General features: G+C 41.3%; 2 protein-coding genes across 10 annotated transcripts in view; both read right to left on the bottom strand.

Moving 5' to 3' along the window:
* htt (huntingtin) overlaps positions 1-14,185 on the bottom strand; it is a 33,225-nt gene extending 19,040 nt beyond the window's left edge. For 2 of the 6 annotated variants that reach the window (XM_019889217.1, XM_019889221.1), the window contains exons 1-31: positions 13,805-14,185; positions 11,708-11,791; positions 11,424-11,544; positions 10,913-10,972; positions 10,714-10,793; positions 10,416-10,554; positions 10,069-10,210; positions 9,773-9,951; positions 9,482-9,686; positions 9,167-9,211; positions 8,194-8,271; positions 7,560-7,966; positions 6,166-6,286; positions 5,942-6,057; positions 5,741-5,852; positions 5,369-5,506; positions 4,395-4,553; positions 4,217-4,314; positions 3,994-4,133; positions 3,841-3,904; positions 3,631-3,728; positions 3,319-3,465; positions 3,079-3,199; positions 2,839-2,984; positions 1,733-1,914; positions 1,354-1,577; positions 1,156-1,282; positions 925-1,049; positions 746-856; positions 558-635; positions 62-285 (exon numbers count right to left, since the gene is read on the bottom strand). In XM_019889217.1, the coding sequence (XP_019744776.1) occupies positions 62-285; positions 558-635; positions 746-856; positions 925-1,049; positions 1,156-1,282; positions 1,354-1,577; positions 1,733-1,914; positions 2,839-2,984; positions 3,079-3,199; positions 3,319-3,465; positions 3,631-3,728; positions 3,841-3,904; positions 3,994-4,133; positions 4,217-4,314; positions 4,395-4,553; positions 5,369-5,506; positions 5,741-5,852; positions 5,942-6,057; positions 6,166-6,286; positions 7,560-7,966; positions 8,194-8,271; positions 9,167-9,211; positions 9,482-9,686; positions 9,773-9,951; positions 10,069-10,210; positions 10,416-10,554; positions 10,714-10,793; positions 10,913-10,972; positions 11,424-11,544; positions 11,708-11,791; positions 13,805-13,902 (4,169 nt within the window). In that variant the 5' untranslated portion in view covers positions 13,903-14,185. The remainder of the gene's footprint in view (positions 1-61; positions 286-557; positions 636-745; positions 857-924; positions 1,050-1,155; positions 1,283-1,353; positions 1,578-1,732; positions 1,915-2,838; positions 2,985-3,078; positions 3,200-3,318; positions 3,466-3,630; positions 3,729-3,840; positions 3,905-3,993; positions 4,134-4,216; positions 4,315-4,394; positions 4,554-5,368; positions 5,507-5,740; positions 5,853-5,941; positions 6,058-6,165; positions 6,287-7,559; positions 7,967-8,193; positions 8,272-9,166; positions 9,212-9,481; positions 9,687-9,772; positions 9,952-10,068; positions 10,211-10,415; positions 10,555-10,713; positions 10,794-10,912; positions 10,973-11,423; positions 11,545-11,707; positions 11,792-13,804) is intronic. The other 4 variants (XM_019889216.1, XM_019889220.1, XM_019889219.1 and 1 more) reach the window with 3 other exon arrangements.
* Positions 14,186-16,369: 2,184 nt separating this feature from the next.
* The window catches only part of grk4 (G protein-coupled receptor kinase 4), a 50,261-nt gene continuing 41,075 nt past the window's right edge, over positions 16,370-25,555 (bottom strand). For 3 of the 4 annotated variants that reach the window (XM_019889273.1, XM_019889276.1, XM_019889275.1), the window contains exons 9-16: positions 22,699-22,889; positions 22,053-22,090; positions 21,632-21,721; positions 21,317-21,525; positions 19,450-19,587; positions 18,750-18,887; positions 17,977-18,108; positions 16,370-17,571 (exon numbers count right to left, since the gene is read on the bottom strand). In XM_019889273.1, the coding sequence (XP_019744832.1) occupies positions 17,515-17,571; positions 17,977-18,108; positions 18,750-18,887; positions 19,450-19,587; positions 21,317-21,525; positions 21,632-21,721; positions 22,053-22,090; positions 22,699-22,889 (993 nt within the window). In that variant the 3' untranslated portion in view covers positions 16,370-17,514. Of the gene's footprint in view, positions 17,572-17,930; positions 18,109-18,749; positions 18,888-19,449; positions 19,588-21,316; positions 21,526-21,631; positions 21,722-22,052; positions 22,091-22,698; positions 22,890-25,555 lie in introns of all 4 variants that reach the window. The other variant, XM_019889274.1, reaches the window with a different exon arrangement.

Here is a 25,555-nt window from a genome sequence, read left to right as displayed (position 1 = left end):
TTAGGATGCAGACAAAAAAGAAAGCCATTTTCTTGCGTCTGGTCTATATATTTAAACCCACCCAGAAGCATCCTGCTCTTGCTCAGCCTGCACCATGTTACGGAGACTGGCATCAGCCAGAGCCTGTGTGAAGTGTGTGTATGGTGCCATGAAGCAGTAGTGATACAGCCCTGGCCTCAGGCTAGATGAGCCAAGGCGGAGCACCTTGCCTTGGGCACGGCTTGGTCCACTTGAGACACTTTCATACTGGGATGCCAAATTGGTTCCAAACAGTGTCTTTAACAACTATAGGAAAATAGAATACATGGACATAATTTTACTGGTGATTTACCTTCACAAATTATTCTGATGGTTTTTCAACTCTCTCATTTTGCAGTAATTATAGAATGTATGGAACCATCGCACAGGGAAACCAACGCCTTTACAGGCCCTGTCGGCAGGATCCAGCCTTACTCTATGTGGAGTCCCTGGTGGCAACACACTGCTCAGTGGTGCGCCATATGAAGACTTCCACACACAATCCTAAAACAAAAAGCATACCTACACCAGGTACTAACCTGCTGAACACAAACCGTAGCCATGGTAGGTTCTCGCGAGAAGCAGGACTTGAGATAGCCCAAAATTTCCTCCACACACTAAATGGGAGGAGGGTAGCAAGTTAATCTGAAATTTACTCCAAAGAGTTCAGCAAACTAAAAATCAGGTCAGCTTCAACCCTACAAAATGAAGAAGAAAGAAAACATACTTTGCTAATGTCATGAAGTGTGGCCAGCTCAAGCAGCTGAGAGAGCACGTCCAAGGCAGCACGAAGGAAACCGCCAAACTTCTCGTGGCTGTTGTGAAGGTCCAATGTCACCTAGGAGATACATTGCAAAAAACCATCAGGTTTCTGGTATATCAGTGAGTAATCTTCAAGATGTATACCTTATAGTTGGCATGAGTTGCTTTGAGAACATCATACAGCTTGAGGTAGGGTGGCAGGTGGTAGAAGTTGCCAAGAGTGTTAGACTTGTTTACTGCTGTTCCACTAGTGCTGTCAGCAACTCTGCCTGCTCACCCACACCCCAAAAAAAAAACAAAAACAAAAACTCAACTTTAGTGTTTACAGTGCACGAAGGGGGAGGCATGTCAGTTCCTCCGTGGTGTGTTATGTACCAGCGTTGCTTTCAGTGCTTTTCTTTGGGCTCAAAGGCACAGCATTGGGATCAGCAGCCTCCTTCTCTTTGCCCTTCCTGCGAATGGGACTGAGTGAGGGTGTGTTGGTCAGGGAAGGCAGTGTGGCCTGCAGGAAGAGGAAGTGTGAAGCAATTCAGTCACTTGAAAGGAACTTATCCAGAGAGACAAAAATCCAACCTTAACTGCTGGTCCTGGAGGAGTATCATCCAGTACATGGGCACAGATGTTGAGAACTTTCAGGAGGTGGAAAAAAAGCTGGTCCACCACTGTCACAAGGGAGCGCTCTGACAATGCTGCCCAGGGTTCTTCCATCTTATTTGGGACTCCACTAGGATAAGAGCTGCCACTGCTACCTTCTTCTTCTCCAGCCCAGGGGTTGCGCATGCATTTAGGAGCCACCGCTTAAACCAAGAAGATTAATTGCATAAGACTTAAAACTATCCAGAAAGCACACTAGCTGTAATACAAATACAGATATTTGTTCTTGCACAAAGGATATGCATTTTGGGATTAATTTCAAGCCATACAGGCCTTGTGATTTGTGTGCATTACTGACCAGCTAGCAGGTTGCCAGCAAGCAACAAGGCATCCCGGTGTGCAGAGAGGTCGAGTGGGAACCAGGCAGATGACAGCAAGGAGAGCACCATGTTGGTCATTCCCACTGTTAAAGTCCTTTGCTCCATATCAGGGGAGGAGGAGTTTGGGTTTGAGTTTGGAGTATTGCTCGGCTGGGAGAGACTAAATAACAGTACGTCCCAAATAAATAAATAAATCATCAGAAACATGTAACAATATAAAAGCAAAGTGCTTTGTGGGCATGCGTTAGGGCTGTGCAATATTAGAAAAAAAATGCGATATGCGGGTTGATTATCATGATATTTAACATCTATCTAAAGAAATGAACTCATGAAAACTTGTTTCTCATGCCGCAAAATAAGAAGGCTCACCGTATTCTTGGTGAATTAATTGTCATGACAAGAGAGAGAAAAAGTTATTTCATGAGAGTAATGCCCCCAAGGTACTGTTCTCCTATTGGATGGCAATATGCATTTAAGGTTACGGTTGATTGGTTAAGGTCAGATTAAAAGTATACAATTCCATGTCTTTGCAATATGCATATTACATGGAATGAACTATTATCACATTTTTCAATATTCAGTATAGTGAAGCCCAAGGCGTTTTTTTTTTTTTTTAATTTCATACAGAAATCGAGACATGAACATTCAAAATAATATCGAAATGGGGACGATATCAGTCATGTGACCTTGCCAGGTTTGTGCTGCATGTAAATTCAACTAACCACATTCCACCTTCCAAGTTTGGCGTTGATCGTCAGTTAAAAGCAGCCGATGGCAATGATCTTGCAGAGGCCGAGAGGGAGGAGGGACACACGCAGCGCGAGCGAGGGGCACAAGCAGCCGCTGCTGCCTTGACAGCGCACATGCAATCCACTTCCATGTTCGCTGTCAAGTATATACAGATGGTACACATATACCAGGACACTTTCCATATCCTTTTGGGTTGATATTTTTTTTCCTTTTAAAAAATGCATAGTTTTCACTGAACCCTTAGTAATATCATTATTGTATCATCACAATACCTGGCAAAAGGAGATATAAAATTTTAGCCATATCGCACAGCCCTACACGCGTGTTTACAAACCTTAAAGCCCTGCCCCTGCTGCGGTTGAGACTGCCTCGAGATGAAAGTGTACTATTGGAGTTAACATAGCCACAGTGCCAGCCTGTGCTCCATGTGCAGACTGGAAAATTTGAAGACAGGAGACACAGTGCTTCACAGCAGCCAAACTTAAAAAAAAAAAAAAAAAAAGAAAAAAGGCATATGACAAATCATATTTTAAGTTGTTAAATTATTTGGCCGCATCTGCACGTTAAAGCTTACGGTCAATGCCCTCGAGGTAGAGGAGGAGAACGCATGGGAGATAGCGGTGACAACTCGAGATAAGTTGTTTTCCACTGTGATGTCAGACACCATGTTTGACAGGTTAAAACCCCTATAAGTCCTGTCAGAGAGAAAATAGTTAGATGTTGAAATAAGCCTCAGGTTAAAATTGACACCTTAATAAAATGGATTTTTAAATCATCTTGGGCAGTTGCATTAATGTGGCAGAGCCATGGTTACCTTGTGATGGTGCTCACTGTGAATTGAGAGGGAGGTTGCGCCTCGTGCATCAGCAGCTGCAGGTAAACTGAACTCTGGTCTCGGGCAATAGCGACAACAGGGTCTGTCTGGCCCTGGTCGCAGTCATAAAACAATCTAGATACGAGCCTGATGGGTGAGAAAGGATGTGATGAAGGGATACATTCAACCAAAACCTCTATCTTGTGTATTGAATCAGCAAGACTGTGAAAAATTCAAATAGCACTGAATCAAGTAAGTAACATTTTATGAGGCAATAATCGTAATGAGTCAATAGTCGAAGTAAAAGTATACCTGCTGACAGCAGAAGCCGCCACATGGCGGACTCTCGGGTCATCATCACCCAACAGACGAATGACTACATTTAGGACCCGGTCCTGCAGTCGAAGGTGCTAATATGAAGGCAAAATAGACACACATTGGAGGACCACTCGAAGCTTATAAAGCTACAAAGGTAAAAAAACTTTGCATCATACAAGTAGAGCAGGAAAAAAGTAGAAATACCCCAGTGTAGTGATGATCGCCTTTGTGCAAAGTTTCAGTTTTCCTCTCAAGGAAATTAACTAACCTAGGAGACAATGGGGGAAGGGGAGGGGGATTAATTCACTTTTTTAAAGCACCTTTTAAAAATTAAGACAAGGAAAAAAAAACACGTGCCGAAAATCCAGTTCAGCCAGGGTCTCCAACAGTTCAGTGCGGACAAGCCAGTAGGATGAGTCCGTCAGGGCCAGCAGGTCGATCACCAACTGCAGGCCCAGTTCACTTAGTGTACTGCTGCATATGGTCATGATGCAGTGCTGAAATATAGGAGCAGTACGCATTTAGAAAAAGAAAAAAAAAAAAGAAAAAAAAGTGCACCACTACAACCACAGAAAATTACCCTGACTGCAAAGCAAGCCATCTTGCAGGTTACTGAAGATTCATCTTTTAGAGATGTTCTCAGCAAGGGCACCAAGTCCACAAGGGACAAAGGGTTACCTGAAAAGGATGAGTTCAGTATTGATGACAAATTCCAAACTGTTCTCTGGCTGCCTTCCTACATCAGAAAACACACTGACCTGTTGCGCTCTGCACACTGGCCAGCCAGGTGTGTATGTGGTAACGAGTTTTCATGAGTGCAGCCTGAATAATAGCTGCACAGAGGATAGCTGTGGCACCTCTAATCTGTGGGTCTCCATGGTGAATTAGGTCCAGCACGTCACTGACATACTGCTGCTCTGAAAAGACATTGTAGGTACAAGTCGGGTCAAAGGTTGTACTTGGTAACCACTATAGTATAATTACCTTTGCTATGCAGACTATTTGCTTTGTTTTTTATAAAACACTTAGGCAAGCGAAGCAACAGGCTTATAGGTGCTGGTGTTAGGTTTGTAGAGTTTTAATAGTGTTTATTTGCATTTAGAAATAGTTTGGAGAGTCGAGAGCTAGTGTCATCTCACACTGTACAGTAAGTGTGTGTTGGTCAAACTACACTCTGAGCTCAGCGGATGTGCAGTTGGCTTTCAACCCTGGGAACGGCGGACATCTGGGTTCCAACCTGGGGCAGAACCAACTGTTTGATTTTCAAAAAAAATATTCACTGCCTATTATATAAAACGGTGAAGTGTGTGTTCCAAGTAGGGTACAATAACACCTCACAGGGAGAGAAGAAAAATTACTGTGCCGCATTTTACTTCGGTACCATTCGAAAGTGTGTTTCAAAAGGCGAGTTGTATTTAAAAAAAAAAAAAAAGAAAAGAAAAAAAGTATCCAATTAAAACCAAAAACAGTTGAGAAAAAGTTATTTCTAAATACAAATTAAGGATTTTTTTAAAATGATTTTACTTGTCATTTTGTTTGCTTTTTTAACTACAATAACTTCAGTGTACAGAGTCAGTTCCAGTGAGTCCTCTGGAGACACCAAACCTTCAGGCGCATTCAACCAATTTTGGTATGGAATGGAATTCAAACTCTGTGTAAAATACACTAAGTAGATATATATATATACATATATATATATATATATTTTTTTTTTTTTTTATTTTTTTTTTACCTTCCACTGGGATGCCGTCCAGCGGCTCCAGGTAGAGGGAATTGAAGAAGGCTTCAGGAAGCAGTGCCCCAGCTGCTCCAATGCAACTGACCGCCAGGGCCTTCACACTCACTCGTACCTCCTTGTCAGGGATCACACCTAGTGATACAAAGGCAAACAAAATCTATCACAAATATACCGGTACACAGCAACACTTCCCCAGCCATTATAAAGATTTTTTTTAACCTTATGTTAACCCTTGAATGTTATTGAAATGCTAATGTTCTATATTCATGTTCAGGATCATTGTAACCCTATGAGAAGTATATTTTAACGTAGTTACTTGCTTTTGCCAAATTATTTATTTATTTTTAAACATTAATTCATACTCACCATTCTTTTGTCCCGTCAATAGGAAAGAAGCCGCAAGAAGCCTGACACAGTGCATGAGTGGCTCCGCACCCTGGTCTGTATAATGTCCAATTGGACCATTTATACTTGATGGCTGAGGAAGAAGAAAGGAAATTTGTTGTGAAATTAAAATATATTACTGTCACTTACATTGTGAAACACAGTCAAACTGTGTTAAGTTACCTTGCTCTCAGGTTCAATTTCAGTAGATTCCTCCTTTGGTATGAAATGGTCCACGCTGCTGTCAGAACCCTGCCGATTGTGACCTCTTAGGTCGAAGAGATGCGGTTTGCTCAGAGCTGCATAAACACACACAGTGGCACCATCCTTGAATAATTTCTAGTACCGGTACGTCATTTATTGTTTGTTTTTTGAAGGGCGGGGGAGGGGGGTGTAAAGTAATATACCGAGTGCCGATGGGAGAAACGAGACTTCCTCTTGGGATGAAGGTGCTGTGCCTTCATCTTCCTCATCCTGCAGAGTTCCGATCTGCATCCCGGAGTATTGGCTCTCACTACCATCCAGCACCTTATGGTAACACACAAGTAATACCTGAGGTGTCCAGTAAATTACACTGAAATGCAATCACACCACAAGACTATGTTTAAGTTCTCCAGTCATTTCGAATGTGACTAATTTGACTAACAAGACCGCCCTCTACAGAGTTGATTACAAATGGACAGCGCTCTCTCTCTCTCTGTCGCACCTTGTCAATGTGGTGATTTAAAGGCAAAATAATATGTTGCACCGATAAGGTAGCACATGTGGGCAGAAATATTGATTAATTGATGCATCACAAAATTCCCCTCCCCATTTCAATATCAATTCAGCAAATCTGAATGGTTTCACCTCCTGGTGAGTGGTGGACAAAGGCTTCACTCAACCCAAAAACACACCAAAGTGGTGATCAAATCAAGCAGCAGTGGCGAGAAGCCAGCGCCTTCAACATTTAAATCTGATATCCGAGGTCATTTTGGATTCCACAGTAAATCAAGATCACAGGAAATAGACTAGAAATGCAACGATTAATCGACAACTAATCCAATTGACAATTAAAATGATTCTTTTGAAAATTGAGTATTTGTTCAGACACTTTGCTTAATGTAAAATTGTTCAAATCGTCAATATGTTAGTCTCTCATGAGTAATTACTCTCATCGATTGCTGTCGTCCTTCATGAAATCAGACTAATTATCTTTGTGTTAATTCCAAATAAGTCATTTGCAAACATCTGCTTTTACTTTGGAAAACAATAACCGACAATTTTGCATATTGTCTCACATGTTGTGGACCAAATCAGCAACTGAATCCAGTCACTGATCGATCGGCAAATTAGGACATTACAGCCAATCACAGATTTTGCATGAAATTCAAACTCTATGCCAATCTGATCCAGGCGATCAAATGGGTGTCAAGTTTAGTACAGATGTAAACAGTTCAAGCACGAGCTGCTGATTGGTTTCTAAATTTGTGTGCGTTTGGAAATTAGTGGGAGGAGAGTGCGGTCTGCCCCTCCGAACACACCACTCTCAGTCGTGTTTGGCCATCCAAGTTAATTTCCAAACACACCTTAAATGTAAAATATAAATTGATAAAAGTGTAACAGATACAACAGATACACAAAACAGCTACTCGGCAAACAGACATGACTGTTGGCTGCACCAACTGCCTAGAGAAAATCTGATCACTGACAAATGACATGTTAACATGTAAACCGATTTATCTCCTTGTATTGGTTTAAAAAAGGTATCAGAAAGGTCAGAATCAAACATCCACTACAAATACAATTCAATCAGACTGACCAGCTCTGCAACATCCGAGGGGGTAACAACAGCTGAGTCCGGCCCTTCGGTGGTTGTCTGAGAGGAGTCGCTGGCTGGGAGTGAGCCGTCATTGGTGCTTAGGAGTGGCCCACCTTCAATTAAGGGCCCTCCATCTGGTATGGCGTTATCTGCTGAAGTGTCGTCAGCCGTCTCCGGAGTAACATTCGCACCACTGCTTGAGCTCCGACTCAGCATCTCCTCCTCATTTTCATTGGATGACTCAGGAGTATCTGAGGCAGATGTCCCGCCTCCACCCCCGCCTTGCTCAGAGGAGGCACTCAAGTCCACAGAGTCATCCGGCTGCAAGGTATGCTGGGAGGAGCGTGGCTGTTCAGTGATGATGTCCACCTGGGCTGCCGAGGAGACATCAGCGCCAACGACAGATGCTGGAGAAAATAAACACATAAAATGATTGCGTTACTGTTATGGGGCATAGTCCGTAGGGCTTTAGTGGCATGAAATCATTAACATGTCGAAGGACATGGCTGGCTGGCAAAAAGTTCCATTCTGTAGCAGTGGCACTCTGGAACAAGTTTGAACAGTATACATTAAGCGATAATGCGGAATAAAGCAAAAGCAAATTACTGCTTACGAAGTTACAGGATGACCAAACCTGTGAAAGCGCCAGTCGGGACCTCGGTCTTTTCAGAATCATCTTCCAAACCATCCTCTTCCCCTGAAAGCATTTTACCTGGAAAAACACAATTTACATGACTACAAAATATAGCAAAAAAGGTTCTTCAATACAAACCTATTAATATAAAACCTGATCGGAGGCAGAAAATTTACACGAGCCAAACCGGTAAAAATGTTCAAAATGGGGACTGTCCGATCACGTCATTTTCGGTGGATTGGAATTGAGGGGAAAAGATTGGGTTCAGAGCTATTTATTTACCTATCATGACGGGCAACGAAGCAACAAAACAATCCAGAGATACACAGATACTGCCAAAAGAAAAAAATATCTACATATTATACTACACAACATAGCAACAGAGGGGGAAACAGCAGATGTAAAGTGCGGGAACATTGCGGCTGTTGTCGCAAGAAGCTAACGTGAAGCCAACGTCATGTAACAATGATAATGTCTGCAGAATGGAAATAATTCAAGGTGGAAAGCGGAGACAGTGCAACGGCATGCAAATTGAGCATTTCGCGTAGCGGAAAGGATAAAGCTGCGTTTTACACAATCAATTTCATACGCCACCTGAAAATTTATTTTGCCCCCCGCCCCCCCCAAAAAAGCATTAAATCTTTTACTTGGTTTGAACCACCCGCCATATAAAAGGTGTAAAAAATGTGACCGTGCTTTTTTTTCTTCTCGTTAATACAGTGCCATTGTGCTGGACCGGAACTCAGTATTGGCAGATTCGCAAGTTCCAGTGAATCGGACGAGGGTGGGAAAAAAAATGTGATTGGGACATTGCTAATGGCAAATTTTTTGTTTGTTTATTTTTATGATAGTGTTTGAACAAAAGTACCTTCATTAATATCTGGTAAAATTACTACTCCAGACAAATCTGAACATCAGTTATTATACTTCGAAAGAAGGAAAAGGAGATTAGGGCAAAAAGTAAGCCAGTCACCTCTCTGTTTCCTAAGGAGGAGGGGACTGCAGGAAGACGCTCCTGCTGAAATTGACAGGAAACAGGAGGCACAAACAGGAGGTGATGAGGAAAAAAGAAACAGAAGCTCCAAAGACTTAGAGAAGAAACAACTATTCAGACAAAGGATGAGGAGGAAAGAAAAAGGAAAAGGCTAACGACCAGTAATTAAGACGAAATTAAGTATGGGTTAGTCAGTGACAGACTACCTGAATCAAAGGTGAGTCCAATGTTAAAGAGTTCTTAAGGGGAATGTGTGTGCAATCCAGAAAATGAAAACTTGACAGGTGTAGTTACCAATGAACTCCAGGATGCTGCCTGAGCGCACACGACTTTCAGTATCCTGACGAAACACTGTGGCATGTGGAATGGTGCCTACGGTAATGAGCATGTGCAAAAGCTCTGGAGGTGGAGTCCTGAACGTTTGTTGCAGCAGCTCCAGCGATGCGGTCACCACATTGTGGTCCCAGTGCTGTGTGTAGTGTAAAGTCACCTCATACACCTGCAGGCACATGGAAACAATTTCATGAAGCGTAAGCTTTTGCTCGGCCAAACCAATGTACAGTATTCCCTGGGTACAAGTTTTACCTGAAGCAGCTGCTCTGGCGTTGGATGCACATCAGCCTCCTTCTTCATGACTCCAAAACTTCCTTTGAGGCTCGAGGTGTTGACCTGCTGCTGCAGCAAAGGCATCAGGTAGCGCAGAGTTAAGAGTACCCCGAGGATGAGATGGCTGAAATGTTCCTCATCAACTGGAATCACCAGACCTGAAGGTGACGGACGATAACTAATCAAAGTCATTGCATGCCGAGTGCCAAACTGTTCTGCAAACACTGTCGACTGTGCAGGTGAGTGTATGAAGAGCATATGTTTGCCAATCCTACCGAGCAGCACATTAAGGAGCCATGTGTAAAAGTAACTGGCACGTCTTGAGTGCTGGCACACACTAACGGCAGAGCTGGCAGCTGTCCTTCTGATGGCGGGGGAGCTGGACTTCAGGTTGGCAACCAATGACTTCAACAGCACCTGAGACATCACCATTTATTGGTGACATATTATTGGCGAGGGAAGAGATGAGCTGATTAGTTCCATTAGAATTAAAGTACGCTTGCTTGAGAACCGAATTCAGAGGAAAAAACAAAAAAGGAGGGAATACCAGCCAAACTGCCACAACACCAAAGTCAGAGCAACCAAATACTTAAAGTCAACCATCAGATTTATGAGAGGACACCTTGATTTCGCCATCATTTGCAAAGTGTCCCAAGGCCGACATGATCTTCGGCATGCCGGAAGCCAGTGTCTCCTGCACAGTCTCCTCCTGCCGCTTAGTGATTCTGGTGAGGCACGGCAACAGGTTGACCAAATAGGGTCTGCAATTCAAGGGGAAACAATTTGAAAACTCATTAGATGGTTTGCGCAATAAGCAAATATAGTTATTTTAAATTAATACAATAAAAGAGCCTAATTCGTAGCAATCTCCTCTTATGAGTCATTTCTTTAATTACTGTACTGCAGAATATTTTGTCTACCTGCATTTCTGAGGTCTGATGAGGTGTGCAAGCTCAGCAAACCTCCACAAAGCTGCTCTCAAACTCCGAGAGGCACCATTCTACAGTAAGGCGCATGCGTTCATCACCACCACAACAACAACAATCAACTTTCAAATAATTGTGCATTTGTGACATTGTCAGCTTTCATCAGCCAAAGTGGTAAAAACAAAATGAGTACCTTTTTAATTTCTTTATACAGCTCCAGCTGCAGTCGAGGCAGATTAGAGTCCATCAGTGCCTAAGGACGTGCAAACATTTATTTTAGTCCCTGAAACTTCACAGCCTAAAAGGTCAGGGTACATTCGGGTCCTATATTGGAAACGTCAGAAGATTATGTAGCAAATGAGGCTGAATCGTTTAAAAGGATAAATAAAGGGTGTAATTACAAATCGAGCTAGAATTTAATGAGCATCAGGCACATTCTGGATTTTCTTTCAATTGCATTTTAAGACCCTTAGACAAAAGACATGTTCTACAAAACTAAGTAGGATTACTGTACAAAATGGACATATATTCTTAATCAAACTTTGTGTCCCTGAGTGTTGTGTGTGTTTTTCTAATCATTTTAGTTTTACTGGTTGGTATAAATGTTTTTGGAAATGACAATTAATCGCTAGCACTAACTGAAGACAGTGTTTTAATACTAAAGTATGGGTGAGGAAGAATAAGGACAATTGTTTTTCTCTCACTTTGATTATTTTGTTCAGGCACTCATCGGCTACCATTCGGACATCTGATTCGCTGTCGTCACTGCAGAGCAGGAACATTTCCATTGCGATGCCCAGCAATTTCTGGAACTCTGGAGATGTTCTACTCCAAGCAGAAAGAGAGTGAGGAAAACGTTATTACCGTATATACAAAGATGCAGAAACACAACACTGTTTCATTTGGCGTAATTTCTAAAATGCTCCCTATTCAAATTATGAGAATTAGTGGCTCAAATTTTTACAATAAATACTGCAGCAAGACTTACCTGAGAGACTGCGCCACTATGTTTTCACATATTGTCAAGCAGTGTGTCACTCTGTCTTTTTTAGTTGTGGCCTGCTCTTTTTTCCTGTGATGGGAGAGTACAACAATCATGTACAGTTTTGTAAAAAAATAAAAAATAAAGAGTTTGCAAATGGCTGGGCAATTCAAATGCTGGAGAGCACCACCAATTTCCATCTGTGCATACTAAGTTTTTTTTTTGTTTTGTTTTATTTTGTTTTTTTTTTTAGTCAAAGAGCCAGAATGTGCCCATCCCTGATAAAGGTTGCATCAAATGTATATGTATGTTTATACCATAACAATTAATTGTCGATAATACCATGATGATTAGTAGTTACCACAGCTTTGGGTAGGAAAAAAAAAAAAAATCAGCAGGAAAAAATATGCAATATTGTTAGACAAACACCATCAATGCATCAAGTGATGCACCCGATTCAGCTGCTTGCAAAAGTATTCAATGTGGCTTTGACAAAATAATTGGATTTACTGGGATATACCAACACAAAATGGCATCATTGTATAATGGAAAGAAAAATGTTTTCAAAAACAAACCATCTGAAAAGTATGATACGCCAAAGAATCCTCCCAACCACGATGGTGCTGAAACCTCAGTAATGTCCTCTCACGGTTGAGGTCTTCAGAGAACTGCTGCATTCATAGTCATTTAATTACACATTACTTACTAATTAGGTGATTTAATTTTTTTTTTTTTTTTTTATCTGAAGGCAATTGGTTGCACAGCATTTTATTTAGGGTAACCGGAGTAAAGTAGACTGAAATATATTTTGAAAAACATGCATTATTTTCTTTTCATTTCACAATAATGTGCCTTAGTGCAGGGGCCCCCAACCTTTTTTGCCCCACGGACCGGTTTATGTCAGACAATATTTTCAGGGACCGGCATTTAAGGTGTGGTGGAAATAATACAACAAAATAATATGGTATAAGCTGCATGAAAACTGTGGTGTTTTCGAAATATAATAATAAACACAAGGAGCGTCTAATCTGGCCGCAACACTACGATCGCTATGGCAATGTTTAATGCCTTCAAAATACGATACAACGCAAATTCAAAGTGCATGAAAATGACGACTCACCACAGCACCGAGCTTGATTTTCTGCAACCAGACGGTCCCATCTCAGGGTAATAGGAGACAATGACACCTCAAGTGCGTGTTTTAGGTCAAGTCTACTTCGTAATTTTGTTTTAGTCGCCGTTGCTGCAGAAAAGCCCCGCCTCACACAGGTAGCATGTCGGAAATAGCAACAGTGCTACTATGGCGATCTCAGAATATTCAGCCATAACTTTAATCCAGTTGTCTTGAACGTACTTTTAAGGCCGCCGTCATTTGATCTCCAGCAGTTTTTTTACTCATTTTGCTAGCTCCTGTGTTTGTTTTGAAGTAATCGGTCACGTGACGGAGAAGCGTGGCTTGATGTGTGTCAAGTGTGACACAGACGGATGTAACGGAGAATCCGGTAGTTTTTCAAAATAAAACATCTTTCATTTTCCGAAATAAATAAACCGGAATTAAGGCAAGTTCTTTCTGTGCGGCCCGGTACCAAATGCCCGGCGGACCGGTACCGGTCCGCGGACCGGTGGTTGGGGACCCCTGCCTTAGTGTATTGGTCTACTACACGAAATACCAATAATAAAATATTTATGTTCGTGGTTGGAACAGGAAAAAAATTGTCAATTATTCCATTAAGGGGTAAAATACTTTTTGCAAGGCACTGGACTCTCGCGCAATCGTTAGAGAGCACAATCAGTGAACTCGTTAACGAATACTGTATAGACCAATAAGATTGCTGCTATGACAATAGTAATGTACATTAGGCTCTGGCAATACTGCACAAATTCCAATTGAGGGTCACAAGTTATAATGAAATTAAATTAACAGCTGCATGGGTGCAAGTATCGTAAGATATGTTAACGTGCGACTTAACATTAAAATGTGTAAATTAGACATTAGTGTGGCTGCAATTATCATTTTCACGACTCGTGGGCGAGCGGAATGGTCTAGCTTGGTTGTTAGCTCGCTAAGCTAACAAGGTTGTATTTAAAAAAAACACAACTTACTGTCTCTGGACAAGCTCCTCGGCGGTCGGTGGTCCCTGCTGCTGCTGGAATGACTTAAGCGACTCAAATGCCTTCATTAGCTTCTCCATGGTGGCCATTTTTGGAATACACAATAAGAAAGCTGGCCTGGCTTGCTAATATTTACAATTATGAGCTAACTAGCTTTAGCACATGCAGGGTACGCGGTGCGTGGTGCAGTCGCGTGCCACCAACGCACCTTGCTACAACTCCCGCAAGGCTCTCTATCTCCAGCCAAAGGTCCAAGATGACTTTTACCGTGGCACAATACTGCACCTTACCCATGAAAATATGAGTTGGTGGGCCATACTTCATGCAGCTATGCGTACCCGCAGAAATCAGACCAGGAAGTGGCAAACTGACAGCTTGTTAATAGGGCGAAAGGAGACTCACTGACCAATCAGATTACAGTTGGGTGGCCATTAACCAATCATAAATCGCTATTTAGTCACATACCCCGCCCGCGCCCCTGTTAGTCTTCAGTCACGGGACGGCACGACAGATCTATGACGCTTTGCATCCAAAGTTATTGGTACAATTTCAATTACAAATAAAAGATTTGAACTAAAAGGCTAAAACAAAGAATATTACTGTTGCTTGAATCTCAAGAGAGAGGTGGGAGTCAGTAACATCCATAAGTGTCACACGCGAAACGCCTTTTCGTTCTGTGTTGAACCCAAAAAGCAACACTTGAGTGGATTTGTCTGTTTCCACACAAACGATTCATAGGATATCTGACACACCGCTTGGTTCCGCTTTGCCCGAAAACTACCAAATCCTCAAGGTCATTTTATTCCAAGCCAAACAAATGGCGATATTGATATTTCACAGTAAACGTGGCAAAGGATAATATGCCCAACTCACCACGTTTTAATCATGCTAAATAACATTAAATAGTCAGGACACAAGTGAACTTTTATACAAATGGCAGTGTATTGTTTCATAATTACAAATGTAAGATATGGTACAACAACCAGTGATACAACTTGTACAAGAATTAACAATGACTGCAGTGGTTGAACAACATGACTGTACAGGTAGAAAAGGGGGAAAAAAAAAAGTCCCAGGCCCTGTTGGAATATCAGTTAAAGCGTTCCTTGAAATACCTTTGCACTAACATCTACACAGAATGAGAAGCCCTAAGTGGTTCTCCAGGCTTATGACTAGACCCAAGCGACATCAAGGAATTGAGGATCTCTCGCTCAAGTGCTACTGCTGAGGTTGATCCCAGTTTGGAAGGGCTGAATCCCAATCAGAGAAGGAATGCATTCAACATATTCAAACAAGGCCATCTTTACAGGTCACCTTGTCATTTTAAACTGTCCTCAGATACCAGAGATATGTTGGCACTAAAAAGTCATTTACATATACAAGGAACCTGATGTATTACAAACCAATACATGCTTGAGTAATAAAACAAATGTATTTCTTTAAAACAGCCATAACAATGCACTTAGTGTGGACATTCAAAACCTTTGACCAGTTTAAAGTTTGTTTCTGTAAGTGAAGGAATTTATTTCAGAATGGACGGAAGTATGCATGAAGAATGTAAAAAAACGGTCACAAATGTACTTCTTGCAATTGGCACATACTACGAAGACAGTCTGTCCTCAGTTTTCCAGATAGTACACATTTCATTTGATTCATTTTTTTCTCTTGGTATAATTGGCAAAAACATAAAAAATAAAACATCCTAGCTATGAATGTTATGTGGAGGAGAAATTACTGACCATGGCAGGTGAAAACGGTAAGTGTAGCCATGAGTTTCTCGATGAGAGCAAGTGAAGATTTTTACAGCTGCACTCTAAATGTACAAAGTTTTTGAGGCCAGAAGTACGAAAAAGACTAATATCTACAAAGGCAAGAAAGTCAGCTTCAGAGCATGCCTGAGTACAACAAAGACAAACAATGACTCAAGACAGCAACAGAAACATGGCACGTTTGAATTGTCAAAATGGAATGTGCAACGGCGGCCTTATTCTATAGAGCAATAGAGCTATAGAGGGGGGGGAATTGAAACAAAATGAACTTAAAATGATTGGATTTACTTATTAAATCATGTCAAATTTAATTTAATGCATTGAACTTCACAAAAAGCTGCATTTTTTTATACGATGCAATGTACACAGTAAGCTAATGTGTAAAAACAGAGTATTCACAGCATTAAAAACAGATGGTGGGAGGTTACGCTGACCACCTCAAAAGGGCATCTCCAAACATCAAATGCTTTGGAGAGCCACCACATCCGCCAAAACTGAGTCCTAAATGCAGCTAAATTAGCAAACCCCAATACTCAATTTTGCTGGAATGGGGAAGGGGCTCAAATCCTGCATCTATCTGTCTTTATCCTCACTAGAGAGCACCTCAAAGCCATTTCAAAAAGAGAACATACTATTGTTTGTCTTAAATGGAAGAGTAAACACTATTACAACAGCGTTCCCTTGATCTAGTATAAACACAGCTTAAATCACTGAATGTACAGTAGCCGCATATTCTATACTACAGTAGGACATCTGGCCAAGTATTTACGATCTACTGCACAGATGCTTTTTTTGTTTTATTTTGTTTTGTTTTATTACTCACTTCAGTGGCTAAAAGCTACTGACAGAACAGATGGTGGTTCATTTAAGTCAACAGAGGTGTTTCACCAACATGTAGTAATTGTCAGCTACAGGTCAGATTTTTCCTATTATGCCATCATTCCTCATTAGTCTAGGTCTTTAGGAGTAATTCAACACAAAGAGAGGAAGAGTTTTGAGAGAAAGATTCTAAGAATAAGAAAGATACAATTGGTATCATCAGAAGGTTAAAAAGGGGTCTGGGATAAAGAAATGCCCCATCTCTCTGCCTCAGCAGTGAATGACAGACATTTATTTAAAGGCTGTGTGCCGGGGGAGGAAACAAGGCCTGATCTTGATCGTGATATTGTGAGCCTTTCAATTCACAGGTTTTTGGACTGTCGGATATTATACCAACATTTGTAGTCAAGATCTGCACCACTTGGGAAGAGGCTTACATGGGTTAAACCTAACAATCAATCACGAGAATAGTGAGAGCGGGAGGGATTTTATGTACAGTACTATAATGTACTGTAAAATTGCCATTAGCAATTATGGTCAAATGTATTCTCCATTATTGACAGAATTCATTCAGATGTACCTGAGCCATGAAGGATAAGGAGGCAATGGGGTTAATTTGGGATCGTTGGATCTGATGTGCTAAAAACATGTCATTGGCCAATGCTCAACACATACAGCACATTTAAAAATAAAAATAAATTCCTTATGCTACATTGAGAAAAGTAAAATTGTACTGTGCTTCTTAAAAAAAACAAAAACAAACAAATAAAAAAACACATATCCATAGTCATTCCCAAAGACAATAAAATGAAAATGTCATGTATGCATTCAAGTGGTACTTTTATGGCTTTTTGTACAATACAACCTTTAGTGAAAATATACATCTAGACATAAATTCAAGTACAAAGGTACAAAATCTTTAAACTCATACTTTTTTTTCTTTAATTATAATACACTTTTAATACAGCTCATAAATACAGGTCAACATTCACTGAGTTCCTAAGATTTGCAATCGGCTGGAGTTTACGGTGAAGATTAGCGGCAAAGTGAGAGGGGTGGTGTCAGGGGGTTGGGGGTGTTTTGGGGGAGAGGGGGTGGTGCAAAGGGAGTGGTTTAAAGTCGCGAGGGCTCCTCAAACTCATCGTCACTGTAACCGCCCTTAAAACAGACCTGAAGAAGAGGAGGCATACGTGATGTGACATATTAGTGTGAAGCAGTTTAACCTACCTGTTGAAGCAAGCAATCACATGAAAGACGTCAGAAACAGATATAAGGAACGATGCTGCCAAAACAGGGAATTCAGGAAGAGGCAAAATGCACCATTGAGGACAACTGTAATAATTTCTGAAGCATAACAGCCAAAGTGTCAAATTCAACCCAGGGGGGTAAACAAAAAGAGGAAAAAGGAAGCCTGGAAATGATCAGACTGTAAAGTTAAACCTAAAAATGCTGCAATCACATGAGACAGGAGTCACATTGAATTGATTTTTGACAAAGCAAGGACAGGAAAGAAGGAAGAGAGGAAATACCTTAGCCCCCACCCCCTCGGAGAGTTGCCGAAGCGCTAGCACTTGCCTCTCTTCTAAACAGGCGGTAGAAGAAGCCTCTCTTTGGTGGAGGGTTCGGCCGGTTCATGTCCAGGTCTGGACATAATGTCCCATCAGTCTCATAGACATTGATTTCTTTGAAGCACTCCATTTCAATCATCTATAGGAGGGAGAATGTTATTTGAATGAAGCACCCTTAATAAGCGCTGTTTACACCAAGAAATTCGACTTGGTTCCGTGCACTTTCTTTTTTTGGACGTGCCACTGTCAAAAATTGTGGCATCTGGCATCTTTAGTGGGAGTGGCAACTCCATGACCAAATGAAACTTTGCTTCTTCCAACCTCATGTTTTCCATTATTTTGCCTATTGTGATTAGTTTTGCACTCTTACTCCAACATGTTCAAAATTAACCTTTAGTCATTCCTTCGTGGAAGGGGGACAACACAAAATGTGACGTCTAACAAAGCTTGTCTTTATGTGATAACCGGTTACATGTCAGGAAAGAATGCATAATACTAGGTGTTCTTTGTTACGGTTTTTATCTCAACTACTATTAATTCAAAGAGGGATAAATCAACATCGCCCTTGGGGGCTACCTGGTGCTCATGCACACTACGTTGGTACCTTGGTACATATCTTATATTGGCTATCCTTATGTAATATGGTGCAAGTGGTCATAATGTCATGGCTGGTCGGCGTATAGCTAACATTCTCCCTTCACTGACACAAAGGTAGGCGTGTACTGTACTGCAAGCTGTGGGAAAAATGACATCATCCCAGTGTCCAGATCCTGCAGTTACCTCATTCTGCCACGGGATGGAGACACTTCCTGTGACAAACTTGTGGTAGAAGTCGTCATCGGTGGGGTCAAGGTTCACACCTTTGACAGTGGAGAACTGCTCGATATCAAGGACATCTTTGCAGTACACAGCCCGAGGCTAACAGAAGAGGAAAGACCAGGAGCATGCAGTGAAAAAAAGGCTGTAGAAGTTTAACCCCCAAGGAAAGGTTCATTGGAAATGACTCAAATAATAATCTTGATTAATCAAGCCCATAATCATCAATGGGGAAATCCCGATTCCACTGTCACCGTGGCCCCAATTACACACCAGTACAACCGTACACTACACAGCAACAGATGAGCATTCTGTACTAGCAAATATTGGTTTAACCTCTGAGGACCGTTACATTCTCTCTGCCAGTCTATTTATAAGACTGAAAAAGAAACAATTCTCTGGTTGAACAGCTTCTCTTTCAAGAACAGTGCAACTTCACCACTGCGTAGTTCTACTACTCCATTTTCATTTCTGTGAGAGATTTTTTTTTCTTTCATGCAAGTCAATTTCAATTTTAGATTTAAAATAAAATCACATCCAAGGCCTTTTTTTAAAACCACCCAGAAAGATTTGCTAAATAGTTGGTAAGTGAAGTGCAGTGGTAAAAAGGTGATTTTTTTTTTTTGTATACGTGTGTGCGCGTGCACATGCGTGCTACTCTTACATCTGGGCTGAAAGGAGGTTCTAGCATGTTCGCCTCCAATCGTTTGAAGTTGATGTTCCTGAAGATCGAGTGCTGCTTGACCTCTATGGCGCCGCGACCCTGACAACCGAGACGATTTTTAGGATCTTTAGCCAGGAGCTAGTAGGAGGGAGACAAACAAAAATGATCATCAGATAGATTATGTACTTGGACATTAAGGCTGACTGACCAAAAGAAGTAGAAAACAGACGGAAGGGCAAGTGAGCCCGATGTTATACTCAAGGTTTTATTCTGAAAATACATGCATGTACACTAAATGGCTTGCAGGTCACCCTCTCGACTAAATGTATCTGACTGCACAAAATTCAATGAAGCCCACCAATGCATAATAATTCACGCAGTCACGGGTTAATGCAACACAATGACGGCTAGAAGCACTGCTGCTGTTTGAGAGTGTGTATATATTTCCCTCCACACCTCCTCCAGCACAGAGGGCTTCATGAAGTGGATGAGTGCAGTTTTCCACCACACCTCTCCAGTTCACCTTTGTTTAGTTGTGAGTGCGCTACTCTCCCCCAGTTTCCCTGTCACTTTTTGCTCTCAACTCACGTCACCTGACTATTTTAGGCTGTCTTCTTATTTTTGTGAATTTATTTCTAATATGTAAATGAATGAAGATGCAAATTCATTTGTCTCTTCGCCTATGACAACAGTTGTAAGCAACAAATCGAAACAAAGCCAAAAACAGACCCCCCAAAAAATTGCATAATCATTTGAAAAGAAGTGAGAAAAAGCTAATCTCTTCCATGACTTCTTCCCCATCCCCTACTTTTCTACTCCATTTATTTATTTTTTTTGTACAGAAACCTTTCTTCTTCTTGCCCTCCCCACTCATCCTCCCCCTGGGGAGTCGTCTAATCTATTGAACCTCAGGTCAGAATGTTCCACAGCAGGACGCAAATAAACGTTTCATCCGCTCTGGCTCCCAAACAGATATGCTCAGTAGCTCTCTCTTGGTCCACTGATGAGTGGGTTTGCAGGGAAAATTTATTTACTAAAAAACGGAATACATTGAAATGGCTACAAATGCCCCAATACATACAAGCAATTTAAAATTCAGTTCAGCTCATTACAGCATGGTTTCTGACAGTAAACTCTAGGGGAAAAATATGTTTTGTGTGTGTGTGTGTGTGTGTGTGTGTGTGTGTGTGTGTGTGGAGGGGGGCAGTATGACATCACACAGAGGGGTCAGGTGGACTGTATAAGCAGTCGACAAAGGGCAACAATGAAGGCTATCTGGCCGTCTGCTGTGTGTTGTTTTGTGTGCAGCTGTGAATTAAAAGAACACAAGCTTTATTCGAGTTACATTTAGTGTTCTATCTATTTCAGCCTATTGTGCTATCATCGATCGCCTCATCAAACTACTACAATGTGTGTACTGTGTAGCTGCATTCTTTAGATTGCTTGCTCTACTTTCCATAAGACTGATGAAAGGATGCCAAGCAGTGACACGGTATACACTATTTTGGCGGCCTCCACAATTTTCTCAAAATGCAAAGTGTGTACCATACTGGGCTGAGAGTGCTGTATATCTTGACATCATATACTGACAACAACTCACCAATTATAATGAATTTGAGTCAATTCCTGGAATCCCTCCCCACCCCATTAAAAAAAAAAAATTGATGTAATTAAAAGCATTGATACCAGGACCTCATTTGCTGCAAATAAGGCAAAACCTCAGCTAATTATTATTTTACTGATAAATGACCATGCATTATACCACATAGCCAGCATACTGAACTGAAGTCACTACCTCCAAAGCGAGAATTTCTTTTGTTTTTAACCATGCAACAAACAACAATAACTTTTATCCATTCACCCTCACCTGGCGGCAGATATCTTTTGCTTCTTCAGAGAACTTATCCGAGTACTCCTCAGGATCCTCACGCACTCGTCTGTCCACCTCCTCCCGCTTGACACGTTCCTTGCGCTTGCGAAAGGGTGACTGGCCTTGAATCATCTCAAAGATAAGACAGCCTAGACCCCACCAGTCTGGACTAACGGTGTAACTCTCATTCTGGATTACCTCGGGAGCTGTGGAAGGAAGGATGAAGAAAAACTGGAAATGGTAGTTTGACAGGGGTAGGGTCAAACTTATTGGCAGGGTGATACTGCATTTGAGAAGAAGTCCACTTCATACCCATGTATCCAACAGTGCCTACTCTTCCTCTTATCGTCTCTCCTTCAGGAATTTGCACAGCAAGACCCAAGTCTGAAATGCGGATGTGCCCTAAGGAAGATGGACACATTTACAGTATATTACAACAAAGTAGGATTTCACAGAACTATGATAATTGGTCTATAAATTATAATCCTTATGATTTAACACAGATTTTAGAAGCTAAGCATTCAGAGGGAGCAAACTATGAAGATGTGACTTCTTAGCCCAGTACAAGATTGGATTCACTACGCTGCAGTATTTGCACAAAATATACTGAATTTAGTCACTGCTGATTTACGTTACTCAATCCTTCTTACTGGCTTATTCTAAACAACGCTGGTATGCAAATTAGTCCCTCTTGCCAAACATAGATGATCTGAAAGAAGAAACAAGGACGTACCACGATCATCCAAAAGGATGTTTTCAGGTTTTAAATCCCTGGAAAAAGACAAGAATCAACATATTGTGACAGAACTTTTCATTTTGTAGTCATAAAATATGACATAACAGAAGACAACTTCAGTAATTAAGAGACAAGCAAACCATTCTGAATTTTGCCGGCTTGTGAAATTTGCAATGCACCTAATTTACATAATACTGCCACAAGATTTTTTCCACAAATGACCTAGCAGCTAGCCTGGACAGGCAGCCGCCATTTTAGGTGATGTCCAAAGTTCGGCCTCTGGACTACCGAGAAACATTATTATGTCAAAGCCAAAGGGTAAGCAGAGCTGCAGCATTCACACAGACTAACCTTAGATAACAAAATTATCAGCACCTACGCAAATGTTCAGCTAAGATGGCGACGTGTCGTAACGTTGCACATCAGTCACTAGTCAACAATCGCCTAGTCTTTCTATGCGGTGCCGGGTGTTAAGTGTTCCACCTTGAATACTAATAGCACCCTCAGATTTTTTTGTGATTTATTTAACTATTTACATTATCATTTTGACAAATGATACAATGCCAATCTAGTGTTTGAAGCTATTGATCGTGAAAGAGAGAGAGTATCAACTCGGTTAACTCCCAAGCCCGTCTTTGCTAACCTGTAGACTATTCTCTCACGGTGCAGGTCCTCAAGGCCACAGCAGATCTCAGCAGCGTAAAAGATGGCTCTCTGCTCATCAAAGCCAGAATTGCCCATGTTGTAGATGTGGAATTTTAAGTCACCACCATTCATTATCGTCAACACCAGGCACAGGGCATCCTTGGTCTCATAGGCATATGCTAAACTAACCTGGAAAAGGGGCAAATTGGGATAGAGGTGGCAAGGAGGCGAGAAAGGAGTTGCATGTGGGACAAATAGGGGTGGAAGACATAGAAAGAAAAGAGGAGGTAAGAGACGAGGGGCAGAATCATTATAAACCATTCACATGCCAACATACGGTTCAGTATGATTCATAATGTAATGTAGGCATTTTTTTTTTTGCCAGAATAAGAATTTATACTCAGCGACTGAAAACTCCCACACATTAATAATAATGTTTTTTTAAGGTATGTAATTCAGTCTTCCAGATATGCAATGGAGAGACAATAGCAGAGACAACTAGCCACAGCTATAACGAGGTAAAAATGGAAAAAAGAAATGGAGTTGGATTTTTGTTGTTGTTGTTCATTCATTATACAATACAATCCAGAAGAAAGGAAGGAAATAGGTCTGATGTGATAGATCTTGGATAAGTGGGCCCGGTGAATAGTCTAGGTTAAAGTTCATCCCAATGTGTTTGATGAGATTAGAGGTGTAACCAAAAAAAAAGATTTGAATTAGAAAATGAGTTTAGATTTAACAGATGTGACTGCATTAAAGCAAAAGCAATCTTTACACTTTAAAAAAAATTGAGCTATGTATCGAATCATCTTTTATTGGAGAGAATGAATTGAATAAAAGCCACAACAGCAAAATTTTTTCCAGAAAAACATTTCTACAGATATTGTCCACTTTGTATGAATAGCCGCGCGTCTTCATGTTACAACATGGCATATTTGCAAAGAAAGAGGTCACGCGGATGGATTGCTAAAACCGTTCATTTACCTTTAACACCATAGACGCTAACCTCCCCCCAGAACAATGCCCCCAAACTTCTCTCAGACTCTCTCTTGTTGTCATATGATGCCAATATGTTGTCGCGCTTCGTCAGGCAGCAGTACACAGAACTATGGGGCAGTGTAGCCTTTGGAAACCCGTTTGTTAACGTGTTTGGGAGACACAAGGGTTGTTACGCCGTGGCCAGAAATACTATCCTTGTGGCTCGCAGCTAGCACCAATCATCCGTTGCCACCAATGGTGGGAGTCGGTCGCGCCAAACAAAAAAGAGAGATCGGGTTGTAGGGCAGAGATGGCTGAATTTTTGGCACTTGTTTCATATGCTCATTTAATTCAACTCAAGATGTATATTATTTTCGCTCTACGACCATCTATATTTGCTCCTACACAGCCGCGTACCGCGTACGCACACAAGCTGATATGTTTCTCAGGCAGCCAGTGTGCGCACTCCAACCGCAAACGGCTGATGAATATTCAGTATGAGGGTGGACTCATGACAGTTTCATTGGTCCACTTTTGATGTGTACGGTAATTTCAGTGGTCAAATGTGACGAGACATTGGGTAAACCTTGTGAACCTCATCAGTAAAAATGTTGAAATAAAACACAGTGCATGAAAAACCGCATGGTTCAAAGCGGCTTATAGTTTGGAAAATACGGTAACTCATTGCATCATTCTCTCTCAAACATGTTGAATAGAAATCCCACTGAATCGAACCGAATCGAAACGCTCCATTTTAGAATTAAACCGTCTTTAAATCACGCTGTATATCGAGATACTTATGGAAACATGTTTCACTGGAGAAATGCACACCCCGAGATGAGATTTTTCCAAATCCATCTCAACCAACCATGCCTTTTGGACAATGCTTAGTTCATTGGTCAAGACAAAACAGAAGGCGGGGTTTACCAAACTGTTCCCACCAAGGAGGAACATTTTTTTCAAAATTACTGGTTAAGATTAAGATTTAGAAATTTCAGAGCTCAAGACCAAGCTCTGATTGATTCATGATCTAATTAAGAGGCTCTCTCAATCCATTTGTCAATGAATTTTAAATGTCAAGACCAAGATTGAGTTACAAAGAAGCATCTTTTTCCCTCCGTATGCTAATATTTTTCCGTCTTCTTGAGCTCTATTTTCCCCCTCATTATTCCCACCAACCGTCCCTTCACTCCCCTGAGGGTCAATGACATGCTGGGTATTGTGTATGTGTTTGAGTGTATCAGTGTTGTACAAGCAGGATGTTACAGCCATCGGGAGGAATCCCATCTGCTTTAGAGTAGGTCGAAAGTAACTGTCCACAAGAGGGTGTGGGAAAATTCCTGTGAGATATCATGGGCACCCCCAACAAACAAAGCATTAAGGGGGACAGCAGGATAAACAAGACGCTACCAGTCTTTGGCAACTGACCCCTCTGTTTATTTTGGCAGGAGAGAAGACAATGTTTCCTGAAAGCAAACATATTTTAGTGTCCAATTAATATTTTCAGAGCTGTCTTCAAGAGTTCTTTCGGAAATTAACATCTGATTTAAAGGAGAGCTTTTCATTAAAATCGATTTTGGGCAAGAACAACGGTGTTTTTCAATCGTCTTGTCTTGGATTTGGAAGATGATCAATGTGGCACCCAAGTTAGTCAAGTGAGCGGCTCTTTGTCAACTGCTGGCAATGGGGTGGCCAAAGTTAAGAAATTTCCTGATACACACATTATATGCGGCAACGAGTTAAAACGTGAAAACATCAGGTAACAATATCTATTGACTAATAGAGAGCACTGATCAAAAAGACAAAGAACAGGAGAGAGCGATGAGGGGTTTCAGAGAGCACTCGACTCTTCTCCTTGCTACTGCTGTTTGGTCAGT

This window comes from Hippocampus comes, unplaced genomic scaffold, assembly GCF_001891065.2.
Source record: "Hippocampus comes isolate QL1 unplaced genomic scaffold, H_comes_QL1_v1.1 scaffold86, whole genome shotgun sequence".
Taxonomy (NCBI): domain Eukaryota; kingdom Metazoa; phylum Chordata; class Actinopteri; order Syngnathiformes; family Syngnathidae; genus Hippocampus; species Hippocampus comes.
Note: the sequence above shows the minus strand (reverse complement) of the source record. Positions and strands in the feature narration are given on the sequence as shown.